Genomic DNA, 16,924 nt, shown 5'->3' with positions numbered 1-16,924 from the left:
TGGGCCTAAATGATTGCAGAATAAAGGGAAATGGAATGAAGTCAATGGAAAATTGACTCTGTGGAATGGAGTGTATGTGATTTGCATTATTCTATTACAGAGATGCATTTTTCATATAAAAGTTTTATTGTATCACAAAAGATAGCCCCAGGCGTCTTATGAATCCTGATGGATTTCAGAGGGTGCTTTGGGAGCTTCCCAGCAATCTGGTAGGCAACTCACCAGTGCTACCCATTGAGGCCTGGAACATTGGGGCTATGAGGGCGTTTGACGAGATTGTTCCTAAGCAGCCTCTTGGGGCTTGTGGATCTCTACTTCCAAAAGATGCCTAGAGCGCCACTGGAGGAATACTAAGACAGAAGCCGACCGAGCACAGTTGCTTGCCCATGTTTGAGAGTATACAATGGCGATAAGGGCGGCAAAATCTGCTCATTAGTCTGCGCTTATTGCTTCAGCGAATTCCCATCCGGCGGCCCTTTTCCAAATCATCCACTCTTTGCTGGGAAGGGATGATTCTGGTGATCTTCCATCTGGCCACTGTGACATGTTTGCCAAGTTTCTTGCTGATAAAGTTGCTTGCCTTTGGTCAGAGTTGGGCTCCATTCCATTGAAGTAATAGAGGCTGGGTCTTGTGATACTATATGGGATACCTTTGAGCTTGTTGAGTCTGATGACGTGGACAGGATTCTTGCCAATGTGGGCACAGTGACCTCTAGCCTGGTCCCTTGCCCCCATTGCTCGTTAAATCTACAAGGGGGAATGTTATTTCCTGGCTTCGGGAGACAGTTAATTCTTCTCTTCGGGAGGGGTTTGTTCCATCAGTCCTGAAAGAGGCAGTGGTCTACCCTCTCCTGAAGAAGCCTTCTCTCGACCCTGACAATCTGGATAACTATCATCCGATCTACAGTCTTCTTTTTCTTGGTAAGATTTTGGAGAAGGTGGTTTATACTCAGTTAATGAAAGTCCTGGAGGAAACTGATTTTCTGGACCCTTGCCAGTCAGGTTTCAGGCTGTAGCACAGCACTGAAATGGCATTGGTCACCCTGTTGGGTGACCTTTATTGTAACCTTGATGTGGGCACTGTTCTTCAGTGGTTCCGGTCTTATCTCACTGGGTGATTCCAGTCGGTGTCGATTGGGGGTGAGTGTTCTATGCCCTGGTCCCTTTCTTGTGGGTTTCCATTGGGCTCAGTCCTGGCTCCCATTCTCTTTAGCATCTACATGAAACAGCTGGGCCTGGTCATCCGTTGGTTTGGGCTAAGTTTTCATCAATATGCTGATGATACTCAGCTTTATCTCTCTACCCCTGGCCAAACAGGTGATGCCATTCATGTTCTGGCTCAATCCCTAGAGGCTGTCAGGACCTGGATTGGCCAAAACAAGCTCAGGCTTAATCCTTCCAAGACAGAGTTGCTCTTGTTCAGTTTGTGATCTGGCCAATTGCTGTGTGTGAGTTTATCTCTTGATGGGATTGCGCTTCCCTTGAGAGAGACAGTTCGTGATCTGAGGGTTCTTCTGGACTTAGCTCCTGCTGGAACAGCAGGCGGAGGCAATGGCCAGGGGTGCCTTTGCCCAGCTTTGGCTGGTTCTCCAGTTATGGCCTTTTCTCAACTGGCAGGCCCTGGCAACAGTAACTCATGCCTTTGTTACCTCTCGCTTGGATTAATGTAGTGCACTCTACCTAGGGTTACCTTTGAAAATGATTTGGAAGCTTCAACTAGTCCAGAGTGCAGCAACCCGCCTCCTCATGGATGGCCGTAGATTTTTATTATTATTATTATTATTATTATTATTATTATTATTATTATTTCTTGTTTACACAGTCAGACAGGTGTTATTGACTGGTTTGTTTTATCCAGACATCGAGTCCTTCCCAAGGACCTGGGATGCCAGAATTTTATTGTCAATTGTTATAGATATCATCGCAGAATATAGGCTGTTCCCAGTAAAGCTACTTTTTGTAATTGGCTGATGGTGATTTCTGGGGCCCCTATGGTGTTGAGGTGCTCTTCAAGGTCTTTTGGGACTGCACCCAGGGTGCCAATTACCACTGGGATTATTTGGGTCTTTTTCTGCCACAGCCTTTCAATTTCAATTTGTAGATCTTTGTATTTTGTGATTTTTTCTATTTCTTTTTCTTCTATTCTGCTATTCCCTGGTATTGCTATGTCGATTATTTTGACTTATTTTTCTTTCTTCTCGACTACAGTGATATCTGGTGTATTGTGTGGCAGATGTTTGTCTGTTTGTAGTCGGAAGTCCCATAATATTTTTACATCTTCATTTTCTTCAACTTTTTCAATTTTATGGTCCCACCAATTCTTGGCTACAGGTAGCTTGTATTTTTTGCAGATGTTCCAGTGTATCATTCCTGCTACCTTGTCATGCCTTTGTTTGTAGTCAGTCTGTGCGATCTTCTTACAACAGCTGATCAGGTGGTCCACTGTTTCATCTGCTTCTTTACAAAGGCGGCACTTGCTGTTTGTGGTGGATTTTTCTACTTTTGCTCTTATTGCATTTGTTCTTAGTGCCTGTTCTTGTGCAGCCAGTATTAAACCCTCTGTTTCTTTCTTCAAGTTGCCATTCTTAAGCCATTGCCAGGTCTTGGTGATGTCTGATTTTCCACTTATATTGTGCAAATATTGACCATGCAGGAGCTTATTTCTCCATTTTTCTGCTCGGTTCTTGACTTGTTCTTTCTTGTAGGCCTGCTTTGTTTCATTGGTGTTGAATAGTTTCTCGTTCTTGACCATTTTAAGTGCATCTTCTTCACTGTCCTTGATATATTCTTCAAAGCCTCTTTTCTCCTCCTCTACTGTTTGATGGACTTGCAGCATTCCTCTTCCACCTGAGCTGCGAGGGAGGTAGAGGAATGCTGCAAGTCCATCAAACAGTAGAAGAGGAGAAAAGAGGCCTTGAAGAATATATCAAGGACAGTGAAGATTATTATTATTATTATTATTATTTCAATTTATATACCGCCCTTCCAAAAATGGCTCAGGGCGATTTACACAGAGAAATGATAAATAAATATAAGATAGTGATTTGATAGCGCTACACCTCTTACAGTCTCTGCACTGGTTGCCTGTTCGCTTATGGGTTCGCTTATGGGCTTAGCACCTATATCTCTCTGGGATCGTCTCTCTCAGCCAGTTGTATCCCATCCTGTGAGGTCTTCTCATTTGGCCCTCCTTAGTGTCCCAGGCCCTGGTGTAGTGCATGGTGCCTGGGCCTGTAGGAGGGCCTTCTCTGTGGCTGCCCCTCTTTTTTGGAACACACTTCCCCCCAGATTTGTTCAGTCTCCTCCTCAGTAGCTTTCAAGGCCCTTCTCAAGACCTACCTTTTTCACCAGGCTTTTGCCCTTTGATTTTTTTTAAAATTATTGCTCTTTTTATTGTTATTGATCACCACCTAGAGTCTTTGGAGGAGGCGGTATACAAGAAAATTTTAATATATAATAAATTAATAAATAAGAATTAAATAAATGCTGCCTATTGGGCTAGATATAGCACTACAGGACTTCTCAAAATTCACTGCTCTTGCAGCCATGCACTTGAGAATGTGCTGCAGACATACATTTCCATGTCTTAATTATTAGGTGTTCACAAGCAGTTCAAAGGGTTTCTCAGTCAAAGTTTTCAGTGTATCTAGACCTCATGTTAATAAAATAGTATTATTTTATCTCCTTCATTTTTAGTATTTTCTAGTTCTTTTAGTATATAGGCACTTTTATCTACTCGCAAAATGCAACCATCAGTGCTGGACTAGGACCGGGGAGACCCGAGTTCAAATCCCCATTCAGCCATGATACTAGCTGGGTGACTCTGGGCCAGTCACTTCTCTCTCAGCCTAACCTACTTCACAGGGTTGTTGTGAGAAGAAACTCAAGTATGTAGTACACCACTCTGGGCTCCTTGGAGGAAGAGCCAGGATATAAATGTAATAAATAAATAAATAAAATATTAGCCCTTCTATGATATGTATCGTTATATATGCAATTATCTTATTCTCCTGTATATGTAGAAGATTTTAAAAACCTGTTATCCATTTTAGTTAGCCGCCTTACTATTTTAATTAGATGTTTCATGCTCTCTTTTAGTCTATATATATATTAGCTACCTTGTTTGCATTCTGTAGTATATTTTAAATATTTTGTATTTTTTAGATCCTCCTTTCCTTATTTTTCATTGTAATACCAATCTCAATCTCAGTAATACATGTAACATTCTTTTTCATAATCTATTTTATTGTATTACTGTTTTATAACCTGTGCTGGTCTTTGACCATAATAAAGACTGATTGATTGATCGATTCTATGTCTGCAGCACATTCTCAAGTGCATGGCTGCAAGAGCAGCACATTTTGAAAAGTCTTGTGGTGCTATATCTAGCCCAATAGGCAGCATTTATTTATTTGTTTGTTTGTTTATTAAAAATTTCTTGTATACCGCCTCCTCCAAAGACTCTAGGTGGTGAACAATAATAGTCTTACATCTATTTCTGAAAGAGCTGACAACATCATGAACCTTGTGGGCGCATAACTGGAGGCCTGCAGGCAAGTGAGAGGTACTGCCAGATTCAAGGTGACCCTCAGATACATCAGTGATCAAAAAATCAGAAGAAGAAGAAGAAAAATCTAAGTGGGGGGGAGGCAACCCCCCAAATCTTCCCCATATAAGTCAATGGAAGAGAATGTCCATGGGCTCAGAGTGAAATTAACAGACAAGCAGGTGGGATGGAGCTAATGGGACTCTGTGGTAGGGAAGAAGGAGAGCTTGAACAAAAAGAGCGGGAAGTTTCTCAACTTGAAGAATAGTCTCTCAAAATAGTCACAACGCCTTCCTTTTCTGAGGGGGGAAAGTGTCTAAAACTCTTGTATTTTCTCACCAGCCATTTCATACCTTTGTGTTTCTGAGGGAGGAGGGGTCTTACACATTTAAGCCCTTCGTGTGTGGAGGTTATCCTTTCCCTCAAATAAGACTAAAACAATTGTATGTGCGTGAACTCTTCTGAGGAATGGAGGGGAAAGTTGCACACTCAATCTGTCAATCTGCTAATCACTGTTTATGTGTGTTTGCACATGTATACTCGCACAGTAGCCTAACATCATTCAGCATTCAATACAAGCTATTCCACCACTCCTTTCCCACCTTACAACCTAAAAAAATATTGAGGAAAACATTAAACTGACCCTTCATCAGCCATTAACTCTTGAAAACTATAAAGGTTCTTTAGTTTTTATAGTTTTTAGCTTTTAAAATAACTCTTAACTTGGGACTTTAAAAAATGTAATTTTAAATGTGGTTTTTGCCTGGTTTCTAACTTGTTTAACTTAAATTTGTTCAACTTTGTCTTATTTTACATTGTATCTTTTTATTACTTTTCTGAGCTGCCCCAAGCCATGGTGTCCTGGAAGGGCGGGGTCTAAATGTTTTAAATAAATAAACTATGGCTAAATGAAAAGGAGCTGGAACTGAACACCAGTACCAACCCTCCCACAAAAAACCCAGAAATCAGGGGTGGGCATTGTATATGAAGTAAGACCCAAGTTAGTGTGGCGACTCCTGTCTTTGTTGCTAACTTTTGTTTTTTTCATCACGCTCAGCCAGAGGCTCAGGTACACACCAGAAATGTACTGCAATGTACTGCAACATTTTGTTATGGGTCCATACTTGTACATACTAATTCCACCCACTTCTACACTATTCAGAGAGCATCCTGGATTCTGTTGTAGCCAAAACCAAATTGTAATACCAAAACAGAGACTATAGGCATTGTGTTGCGAAGGATCCAGCATCATCCACAATTCTTATTCTACCACACAGCCTGGTTTTTTTCCCCTAGGTTTGATAGCATCCACCACTTTCATGAATCTATTCACATGCCTACAAGTGTTGGCTCTTCAAAGCTGGTTTGTCTGTATAGTTGCACATATTGTCTTCCTGCCCTTATAGCAGGAAATGCTGGCCTTGGTACCTAGTTCTTCATGGAAACATCTGATTAGGAGCATGAAAGGAGCATGCTCAGAGGTGCAAAACAAAATTTCCTGAAGGGAAAGGATTGAAGCACTCCAAGGGATCTTGGGTTCTGAATGCTGGCCTTGAAAATTAGTAATCCCATATTATTATATTACTGAAATATATATCCTGCTTTATGTGCTAGGTTCAGGGCAGCCGCATCATTAAACTCACAGAGACCAATTAAAGAATAATAAATGTGGACAAGCACAACCAAGTGTTATGCCCAAATTTTTATTTTCTAGCAGCAAGCTCTTCCCATTGTGCAACGAGCACAGATGCAGTCGAGCTAGCAACTTCCCTAGATAAGGAATGCAGTATTTTGTAAACAGACCATTTCCCTCTCACTATTTGCAGCTAGTACTGTATATTTTTGATGACTTGATATAGCTTTTTAATGTAGAAGATTCTGGGTTTAATATGCTAGTTGGAAGTGGGCTTTTTCTGCATATCAGAAAAAATTGATGTGAGATTTCTCAATCTTATAATGAAGTAAATAGGATATTAACAGTGATGTTGTCTCGTTGTGATAAATTATAGACATTAAATTTTTTCTTATTTTACAGGTCAACAACAAGGACAGGATGGAGGAGTGAAAGTGCAGCAAGCCACAATAGCTCCTGTAACTGTAGCAGTAGGAGGCCTTGCTAATGCAGCAATTGGTGCTGTTAGTCCTGATCAGATAACTCAGGTGCAGTTGCAACAAGCCCAGCAAGCTTCTGATCAAGAAGTGCAGCCTGGCAAAAGGTTAAGAAGAGTTGCTTGTTCGTGCCCTAATTGCAGAGAAGGAGAAGGAAGGTAATTGCCATGCTGGTGGTGAAATATCAGGCATCTGAGGGCCAACAGTCATCCTTTTGCTCTTGAGTGACTGTAACTATTTAAATTAAGAAGTTTTGTTTTTTAATACCGAGTAGTAGTACTAAATTGAACTTAGCTTAACTGTTAGTGTTTTGTGCTTGACAGAGGCAGTAATGAACCAGGAAAAAAGAAACAACACATCTGCCATATTGAAGGTTGTGGGAAAGTATATGGGAAAACATCTCATCTCCGGGCACACCTTCGCTGGCATACTGGAGAAAGGCCATTTGTATGCAATTGGATCTTCTGTGGGAAAAGATTTACAAGAAGTGATGAACTTCAAAGACATAGGCGAACTCACACAGGTAAGTGAACACTCAAGGTTTTAATGCAGAGGATATTTTATGTTTTGGAAAATATTTAATGTGCTTCATGTAAGAGGTCTATTGTTTAAAAAAAACATGCACAACATAAATGGGCCCTATCCACCCCCAGCACAGTACCTCCAGTGACTGTTGCTGGTGTCTATCTTATGTTTCTTTTTAGATTGTGAGTCCTTTGGGGGACAGGGATCCATCTTATTTATTATTATTACTCTGTGTAAACCGCCCTGAGCCATTTTTGGAAGGGCGGTATAGAAATCGAATGAATGAATGAATGAATAATAGTGAAATTCACAATGGATTGTGAGGAATTCCAAAAAGATCTCTCCAAACTGGGGAACTGGGTGACAAAATGGCAAATGTGGTTCAGTGTAAGCAATTGTAAAATGATGCACATTGGGGCAAAAAATGCCAACTTCACATATACACTGATGGTATCTGAGCTGTTGGTGACTGACCAGGAGAGAGATCTTGGGGTCATCATGGTGGACAGCTCATTGAAAGTGTCGTCTCAGTGCGCGGCAGCTGTGAAAAAAGCTAATTCCATGCTAGGAATAATTGGGAATCAAAAAGTCTTTAAAGATGCATCTGTTCACCCAGGCTTTTAATTAATATTGTTTTAATGGTTTTAATGCTGTTTTAAAATATTCTTTAAAAAAATTGTTTTAATGTTTTAAACTTTTTGTTTTGTTTTAACTAATGTTTTACTTTCTGTTTTTATTTTGTTGTAAAACGCCCAGAGACGTAGGTTTTGGGCGGTATAAAAATATGTTAAATAAATAAATAAAATAAGGAGCAGGGTTGAAAATAAAAATGCTAATATTATAATGCCCTTATAAAAATCTATGGTGCAGTCACATCTGGAGTACTGCATACAGCTTTGGTGACCGTATCTTAAGAAGGATATTGTAGAACTGGAAAAGGTGCAGAAGGTGGCAACCAAAATGATCAGGGACCTGGAGCATCTTCCTTGAAGCTAGGTTACGGCAGCTGGGACTCTTTACCTTGGAAAAGAGGCAACTAAGGGGAGACATGATCGAAGTGTATAAAATTATGCATGGAGTGGAGAGGGTAGACAAAGAGAAATTTCTCTCTCTCTCTCTCTCTCTCAACATTAGAACCAGAGGTCAACCCATGAATCTGAAGGCTGGGAAATTTAGGACCAACAAGTAGAAGTACTTTTTCACACAGCGCATAATTAATCTATGGAATTCCTTGCCATGGGATGTGGTGATGGCCACCAGCTTGGATGGCTTTAAAAGGGACTTAAACGGATTCATGGAAGACATGTCTTTAAGTGGCTACTAGTCTGATGGCTGTGGGCCATCTCCCGCCTCAGAGGCATGCTGCCTCTCAATATCAATTGCAGGGGAGCAACAGCAGGAGAGAGGGCATGCACATACCTCTTGCCTGTGGGCTCCCCAGAGGCATCTGGTGGGCCACTGTGTGAAACAGGATGCTGGACTAGATGGGCCTTGTGCCTGGTCCAGCAGGGCTGTTCTGATGGCAATCCAAATCTAGACCCAATCCTAAGTATACCCACCTCCAGGCTAAGCACAGCCTTTGATATATATTTAGAATCTGAAAACTCAAAAATTTTGTCTGAACAACTTCAATGAGCTGTGCCCCATATAAAAGCTTAAACAAAACTTTGATTTATCTCTAGAGAATATACATACCAACAGAATTGTGATGCCATATGATAAGATGTCTCAGAGTCCCCTATTCTCATTACAGAAAGTCCTCTGAATAGTTCATGAATAAAACGTGTATCACTGTCCAAAAGATTGTTGGAATAAACATACCATTTGTAAAATGTATTTACAAATTGTTTTGAGTTGTGTAATTTTTTTTGTAATAATGAATGTTTTCAATTTTTATTCATAATCATTGTAATAGAGGCAACAATGCATGTTACCAAAAAAGAAAAAGAAAAAAGTATCAAAACTTATGTGAGCCAAAATAATACATTCATCTGAAGTATGTATTGTGTGAGTTATCTCCCTTATGAAATGACTCATAAGGACATCTGACAAACATTCTCATTTTCCAATCTGACTTTCTTGTGAAGGATTAATAAGAATTAGCTGGGCCTCTAGTTGCCACAGCCATTTTCTGGCCCCCATCCCCACTTATTTTTCTGGCTGGCTGGCCAACCAGACAACCACCTGGCCTCTCGCTGGCTGCCTCGGCTCCCCAACCCGCCACCTCTACTGGCTGGCCAGCCCGGCACCACCTGCCCACTCCTGCTGGCGGCCACATCTTCTCACCCGCCTGGCTGCACTTCCTCCAGCCAGCTTTCTCCCACCAGCCGGCCACGCTTTCTCTTGCCGGCCAGCTGGCAGGCCCACAACCTCTTCCAGCCTGCCACTTCCTCCTGCTGGCCAGCTGCGCTTTCTCTCACTGGCTGGCTGGTGAGCCCACTACCTCCTCTGGCCCATCACCATCTGCCATGACTGATTTCTCCCCAATCCCCATCGCTAGCCCCCCGGCAGCTGCTCACAAACTCTCACGAGAGCTGCCACATGGATTAGCAATGGGTACGTTTAAGAGAATTATATATAAAAAAAGATTCCTGTGAGCATTTTGGGTATCCAACAAGACATATAGCTCCTTCAGAACCCAGACTTTTATTTTTCATATATATGATTCTATAGATTAGGAAAGTTAGAGGCCCAAACTCTGCCAGTTTGTAATATGAAAAGTTAGGAGGTGGTTAATTATTGTCCAATATTATTTACCATATTCCCATGGCCACCTCCAAGGAAATACCATGATGAATACTCTAGTGGCAACTTCCAAGTTTCTTTTTAAAGAACATAGGTGTAAATTATACCTAAAGACACATGGAGACCTCATATAAGTGTTACTTGTATCTGTTCAGGAAACATGCATTCAGCAATACCGTGAAACTGAATTGAGAGGAAGCATGTCTTTACTGTGAAAAAAGTCAAATGCAGGCCTGCTTTTCAAATTGATATTAATATGATTTAATATGAAATTTCCTAAGTTCACATAGCAGTAATTCATAAGGTAAACTAAACATACACAGAAACAGAATTTCTATTAAAACAATGCATTAAAAACAATATTCAAAATAATTATATCTTAGCAAGACAAAAAGGAAAGACAAGATCCCCAGTTGAAGAAGCTGTGACCACACCACTGACTGTAGCCTTAGAATTGCCTGGTTACATAGGTGAAACTAGGGTGGGGCAGCCAGGGCATATGCCCTAGGCACCACTGGGTGGGGGGGCAGTGCCATGCTGCCCCCACCCCCTCCCCAATTCACGGATTTTAAAAAAATAAAAATTATCTGTAGCCCATTCGGAGGACTTCTTAAAGGCCATGGGTGTGTGTCTGCAAAGGTTCCCCTTCCCACCACCAGCCTCTTAGATCACTGCTGCAGCCCATCCCGGGCTGATTTTCAGGCCTGTTTGGGCCTGCAAACGTCAGTGCGGTGGCCATTTTGGAGGTCGCTGCACATGCTCAAAAGGCCTCTGCGAGGCTTGGTAAGGCATAGGACCTCACAGGGACCATTTGAGCATGTGTGGAAGCCATTTTTTAAAAAAAAGTTGCTGAAAATAAAAACGACCACCGCACATGCTCAAATAGCCTCTGCGAGACCCGAGTCTAGATTTTTCTCTGATCGAGGGAGTCAGAAGAATGCAAAGTTGTTGGCAAGGGACCCGAGAATTTAAAAAACAGATACAAATGGCACAAAAGTAAGTGGACAAAACATCCCTTTAAAAGACAGTGTTGGTTTAATACCTTGTAAGCTGGCAAAACTGAAGGGTGGGGAGGAGAGGCAAGGAATAAAATGGAAATATTCACTCGCTTGCTGTTTAATTCTCTATACAGAGCTCTATCTTTATCTGCATATTTGTCAAGCAATCTGATTATAAGGTTTGTGGGATTTCAAACTTGGAAAGTGCCTGTCTTTAACTTGTGTGGTGCTTAAAAACAACAACACCTGTTGTAAGAATTCACACTCAGAAATATTGCATTTGCAATGTATTGCCATCCCTGTGTTGTGCAGTCTTACCATACTGATAAATGGCTTGTCTTTTGAAATAAGTGGTTAATGTGCTGCAAATTATTCCCTTCAATTTAGCTGAGTTGTACTCAGATTTGTATTGCCTGTGCATCCCAAGTAAATTTGCTCAAGTTTCCTTGCCTTCTAAAAAAAGTTATATTTTAGAATGTCTTTTTAAAAAAATCAATGAAACTCCCTTTTTACTTTGAACACAATTGGTTTTAAAAGACATGTTGAATGCTGTGATTCTGATTGACTAGTGCATTTGATAAACCTACCTAACCTACCTCACAGGGTTGTTGTGAGAATAAAAATAAGCACGTACACTGCTCTGAGCTCCTCGGAGGAAGACCGGGATATAAATGTTAAACAAACAAACAAGACATAAAGTTTACTGTCCAGTCTGCCTGTTGCCTGCCTCTGTATTGAACAAGGGAGGTATAACTTATCCAAGGCACCATATTTGTTTGCCTATGGTTCATTTATGGCAGACCTCACTTTTGAAAGGGTTGTAATGCTAAGAAGGTGGCTGGTGTCCTCCATCCAATACACACTATCACAGGCCATATGCTCTTACTACCTTAGTATCTGTCACAGCGACAGATAGGAAATGGAATATGTGTGCAATAGAATTGGGTTTTTTGTTTTTTTTTTACCATTAGACCCAGGAACTTGAGATGATGGGGCAGGGGCAACCTTTTACCAAACCTTTGCAGTGTGGCAGAGACAGAAAATTGGCAATGGTAGTGCAGGGTAGATTATTGTTATAAATTCTCTCTCTCTCTCTCTCTCTCTCTCTCTCTCTCTCTCTCACACACACACACACACACACACACACACACACACACACACACCATTTTTCTGATTCAGATATCACACTGGTTTGCTGTTCTTTGGCTAGTTCCAACTTCTACCTTCTTCCTGATCAGGCTGCTGGATCCAAGCCTATTGTAAGCTGCTGGATAATTTCAGATTGTTTGGGGCCCCTAGAATTTCCCATCGCAACCATCTCCCTTTAAGGCAGAAGTTGTTTGGACAGAAAAAAACCCATCCATGAATTTCTTGGAGGCAGCAACCTGTAGTGAGGTGTGCTGAGGTGGCAGAGCATTTGCTAAAGAGAGCTTTCACTGCTTAGCTCTGTGGAGGCATGCCCAGCACATGGATGTGCTGTGTTTCCTTGGGAAGGTGACTGGCCCATATGTGCCACATGTGTGGTTGTATGTGTGTATGCATGTGTGTGTTGCTTACAACCTGTTTCTCCTGAAAGTGTCTGAACTTGTATTTTTGAGCTGATATTATGGTAAAGTTATCTGAAAGATGGGTGTCAGATGTTTGGACAGGAGCGCAATTTCAGTGCTTGCCCTGGGTGCTCTTTTCCCTAGATACGCCTCTGGGTTATATTTGTAGAAAACGTAATTATTGAATAACTGAATGGTGTATTCTCACCTGTGTTTTTTAATAGGTGAGAAAAGATTTGAATGCCCAGAGTGTTCTAAAAGATTTATGCGAAGTGACCATCTCTCCAAGCATGTGAAAACCCATCAGAACAAGAAGGGTGGAGGAACAGCCCTCGCTATTGTTACCTCTGGTGAATTGGACTCTTCAGTTACTGAGGTTCTTGGATCTCCAAGGATTGTCACAGTTGCAGCAATTTCTCAAGATTCAAACCCAGCAACTCCTACTGTTTCAACAAACATGGAGGAATTTTGAAGGAACATTATATAAATGCCTAGAGCTGCACTTAAGTTTACATACCTTTCAAGATACGGAAGTGGGCTGTTAAAAGTGTATTACAGAGCAGGAAATCATGTAACCAGTCTTGATTTCTGTAAGTATTCCAAGTTGGACGATTAGCACAGGAAGTGTACATTGTACAACAAAACACAATTTTCAAAAATGAAAATATGACCAACTGTCATGGATAAATTATGGATAAAACAGATGAGGAAAATATTGCTTCCACACTGTACTGGTTTATGTAGTTCTATTTCACATAAAGGATTTTAAATTGGATTTCTTGTTCTCTTTTAACATTATATGTTAATGTTTGTTGTAGCAACAAACAATACAAATATGCAACAGTGTGGCTGTTGGTTAGGTTTGTTTTCACATGAAGGCCTCTGGTATTTTCTTGGGAACTTTCTTTCTGCAAAAGGCTTAACAAAATGCATAATAATCTGGTGAAGATTAAAACTGGAGGTTTTTTGTTTGTGGAATATATATATATTATTTGGCCATCTTTGCTCAGTTTTAAAAAAATAATTCAGATGGCAGCATGTGCAATATGGCTGCTTGTGGGTCTGAGGTACATCTCAGATAGTTTTGGCCACTACATTATAGTAGTGTGTATAAATGACAATCAGTAAACACAGATTATTCTCTTTCTAGGAGAGATAAGAGATCTGTAGAGCCAGTATATACTGTAGCAAATATTGAATCTTAGAAATATATTGACTTATGGTTTTAATTAATTTCTATGTAAAAGTAAAATATGGGAACCTATGTGACAAGTCCTATAGCTTATTTCATCCCATTTCAAGTTAGTTCAGTTACGAAACTTGTAACTTCAATATTTAAATTTTACTAGAATACTTGGAAATGATGGGATGTAGGTTTTGTAGAGCTTATGCACCACTGTCAGGTTTTTGTCAATATCAAATATTGTGTTTAACGTACTGAATTCTTTAGACTTTGACATAACAGCCAAAGAAAAGGATGAATAACTTCAACCAAAAGTGTAACTGAATTAATCTATTTTTTCTGTCCCTATGAAAAATAATGGCTGAGACCAAGAGCTAATATAGACCCACCCAAAAATTCCAGTAAGATTTTTGACTTTTTACAGCAGACATTTTTTTGCCATATAACAAAACTGTTTTGGAAAGCCTTCTCCATTTCAAAATTGCCTTTCTGTGTGGCATAGAGGGAACAGAACTAGTTGCAAGAATTTGGGGTGGGGGGCGGGATCTCAGCCAGAATTTTACATTTTCCCTCAATTTTTCCTTTAGATAGGCCTGTAAAGAGTTATTTTCAGTAATATCTTATTTGATCAATTTTGATTCTTCAGGTACAATACATATTAGAAAAATATAGTTGCTTTATCTCAGTAGAGATAAGTGATCGTTGTTTTCAATATGTATTTCTTTAAAACAGCACAGTTCAAAGAGTCCAGTTTATTCTCTGTCCCTGATCCAGCTCTGGTTACAGACAACTAGTTGGCCACAATAGCTAGTGGCCCTCTGTAGGCATTGTGCATTCCCATGTGCATCAGAAATGACACAAAGCCAAACTCTGGGGTCCAGATGAACATTACAATGTGTGAGTAAGGATGCACATCCATATGAACACCTGCATATATATTGGCTACACGTGTGAAAAGTTGTTTGCATGCAGTTCTCCCATGCTGGACTGGAGTATCTGCGTGCAAATTTGAGTCCACAGCAGCAGTATGGCCAAATATATTTGGATTTCTAAACATTTCCCATAGACATAAACATTACATTTTGTAAATCTACCTGACTGGAAAATATCACATGACTGTCTGGTTTTTATATTTTTCCATCAAAATATTTTGGTGGTTTTACTTCAAGTACAGTGCAAGAAGTTAACACTTTTCCTTTTAAAATGATCATTTCTGTTGGGAGCTGTTTGAGCCTCTGAACAAATACATTTTTATATTCTTATACAAGGATCAGTTTTGTGGCATTGCATGCATTTTTAAAGACAAATATCTAGTGATAATTGTTTGTACTGTGTACACTTTAGGGATGCCCTGTGTAGTTAAATATGAAGCTGAAAGTCTTTTATACTTTCAGTGTACATATATAGCAAAGAAAACAATTTTACACTGTGGTTATAAATTTCAAGTTTCTTAAACCTTTTGTAGAGACTTAAAATTTTAAATTTTAGTTGAATTTTAAAAATATTATTTTGTATATTTTATTTAAAGGTTCTCAGCTGATGTATCTGGCTTTAATACATCAGAAAATTAGATTATGCATTTAATTCAGATGGCTATTAGGTAATGCTAATTAATTTTATTGCAATTGAACTGAAACATCAAATATATATTTTATCATAATGCTTCACAATCAGTGCTATAAAACTTAGTTTAGCAAATTAAATTTCCTTATAGAATCATGTTTAATTAGAAATATAACATTTTTGTAAATTGAAGGTGTGTACTCTGCACAACTGTTAGATATTTTTGCATACTTATGTATGCAGATATGAAATTGAAATTATTTTTTAATCTGCAGCAAATCCCTATTACAAGTGTATCAAAATCTGATTGCCATAACAGAATCTAATATAGATTAATCTATATTAGCAGGTGCACTTATTACTCCTGGAATTAGAAACATTTTGATAGTCTGTTCTGCATACCATTCTGAGTCCACTTTTCAGTCTTAGAAGGATCGTAAATTTCAGTGTCCTTTATTTGACTCAGTGGGATATAACTGTTGTACGTAATAGGGCACAGATGTGCAGTAGTAGCTTGTTTAAATGGTATTTCCCTGTTCATTCCCTTTGCAACCATTATAAAATTTTGCTTTATCGTAATTATCAGTGCAAAGTGTATTTATCATGGTAGAGCTCCAGTGTTGGAATAGTTCTTTTTTTTTTTTTGCTTTGTTCTTTCCTCTTTGGTTTTTCCTTTACAATTTTCTTTCTTGGGATAGGGTTGTGAATGTGTTTCCTGAATACATTAGAAATTGATGTTAAGTCATTATTTATCACACTGTTTCATGAGAGAAGTAATAAAAGTGTGTAATCTAGGAGAAAAAAGTTTATTTGTCAAACTTAGATAAGCATGATGTTTGGGTCCTATTTTTCAATTTTATAACTTTTATTGCAACAATATTTGTATTTAAGTCTCCATTTCTAATGCCTTGTGATTTTTTTTTAATGCATGTCACTAAATTGTCATCACACACAAATTGTTGTGCTGCATAGGGTGTTAAATCTACATAATGATTTTGAAACAGAGAAATAGTTGGTGGTAAAATTGTAAATGTTTTGCAGAAAATCCTTATAAAGAGTTTTGTAGTAATATTTCACTTGTACATTTTTTTGTAAGAAAATGAAAAGGAAAAAAAAAGAAAAGAAAAAGAGGAAGAAACACCCATTCTGGAATCTACAAATTAATTCTGCCAGCAAAGCCTCTAAGGCATTAATTTTTACTATGCTAATTTGTATAAATTTTGTGTGTTTTTGTGGATTTGAAACTAAAACTGTGTAGACGTTGTTGCCTGCAATAACATTTTGCAAGTAACCTATTAAAATTCTTGAGTTTAAATGTATGTTTAAATCTTGTATTTATTTTTAATATTCATATATTGTCAATTTATTTGACACATTTTAGTCACATTCCCACTCAGAAACCAAGTATTCAAGGCAATGTGCAATAAAATAAAAGCCATCAAGATAGCAATAAGATAAATACAAATATATAATAAAAGCACAGCATAGTTCAACAGCAGCAAAATGAGATCTGGATAGTGGTCCTGGACATTCATAACAGTGGGTTCTGTGCCTGCGCAGACCAGCTTCGGCAAGAATTCTATAGCTCCTCGAGACGCCTGCAACCGCCTACTCTACATGACTGCAGCACCATCTGGTGGCGGTTGGGCATCCTTATACTCAGTTTCTTGCTGACCGCCGTTAGGATCAGTCTTCGGAAACAGTTGCT

The 16,924-nt window shown here is 39.3% G+C and overlaps 1 protein-coding gene across 9 annotated transcripts in view; it reads left to right on the top strand.

Moving 5' to 3' along the window:
• SP4 (Sp4 transcription factor) overlaps positions 1-16,535 on the top strand; it is a 302,392-nt gene extending 285,857 nt beyond the window's left edge. For all 9 annotated transcript variants that reach the window (XM_053261505.1, XM_053261506.1, XM_053261504.1 and 6 more), the window contains 3 exons: positions 6,582-6,813; positions 6,979-7,178; positions 12,695-16,535. In XM_053261505.1, the coding sequence (XP_053117480.1) occupies positions 6,582-6,813; positions 6,979-7,178; positions 12,695-12,942 (680 nt within the window). In that variant the 3' untranslated portion in view covers positions 12,943-16,535. The remainder of the gene's footprint in view (positions 1-6,581; positions 6,814-6,978; positions 7,179-12,694) is intronic.
• The last annotated feature ends 389 nt before the right edge of the window (positions 16,536-16,924 follow it).

Source organism: Hemicordylus capensis, chromosome 6 (genome assembly GCF_027244095.1).
Source record: "Hemicordylus capensis ecotype Gifberg chromosome 6, rHemCap1.1.pri, whole genome shotgun sequence".
NCBI classification, from domain to species: Eukaryota; Metazoa; Chordata; class Lepidosauria; order Squamata; family Cordylidae; genus Hemicordylus; species Hemicordylus capensis.
Note: the sequence above shows the minus strand (reverse complement) of the source record. Positions and strands in the feature narration are given on the sequence as shown.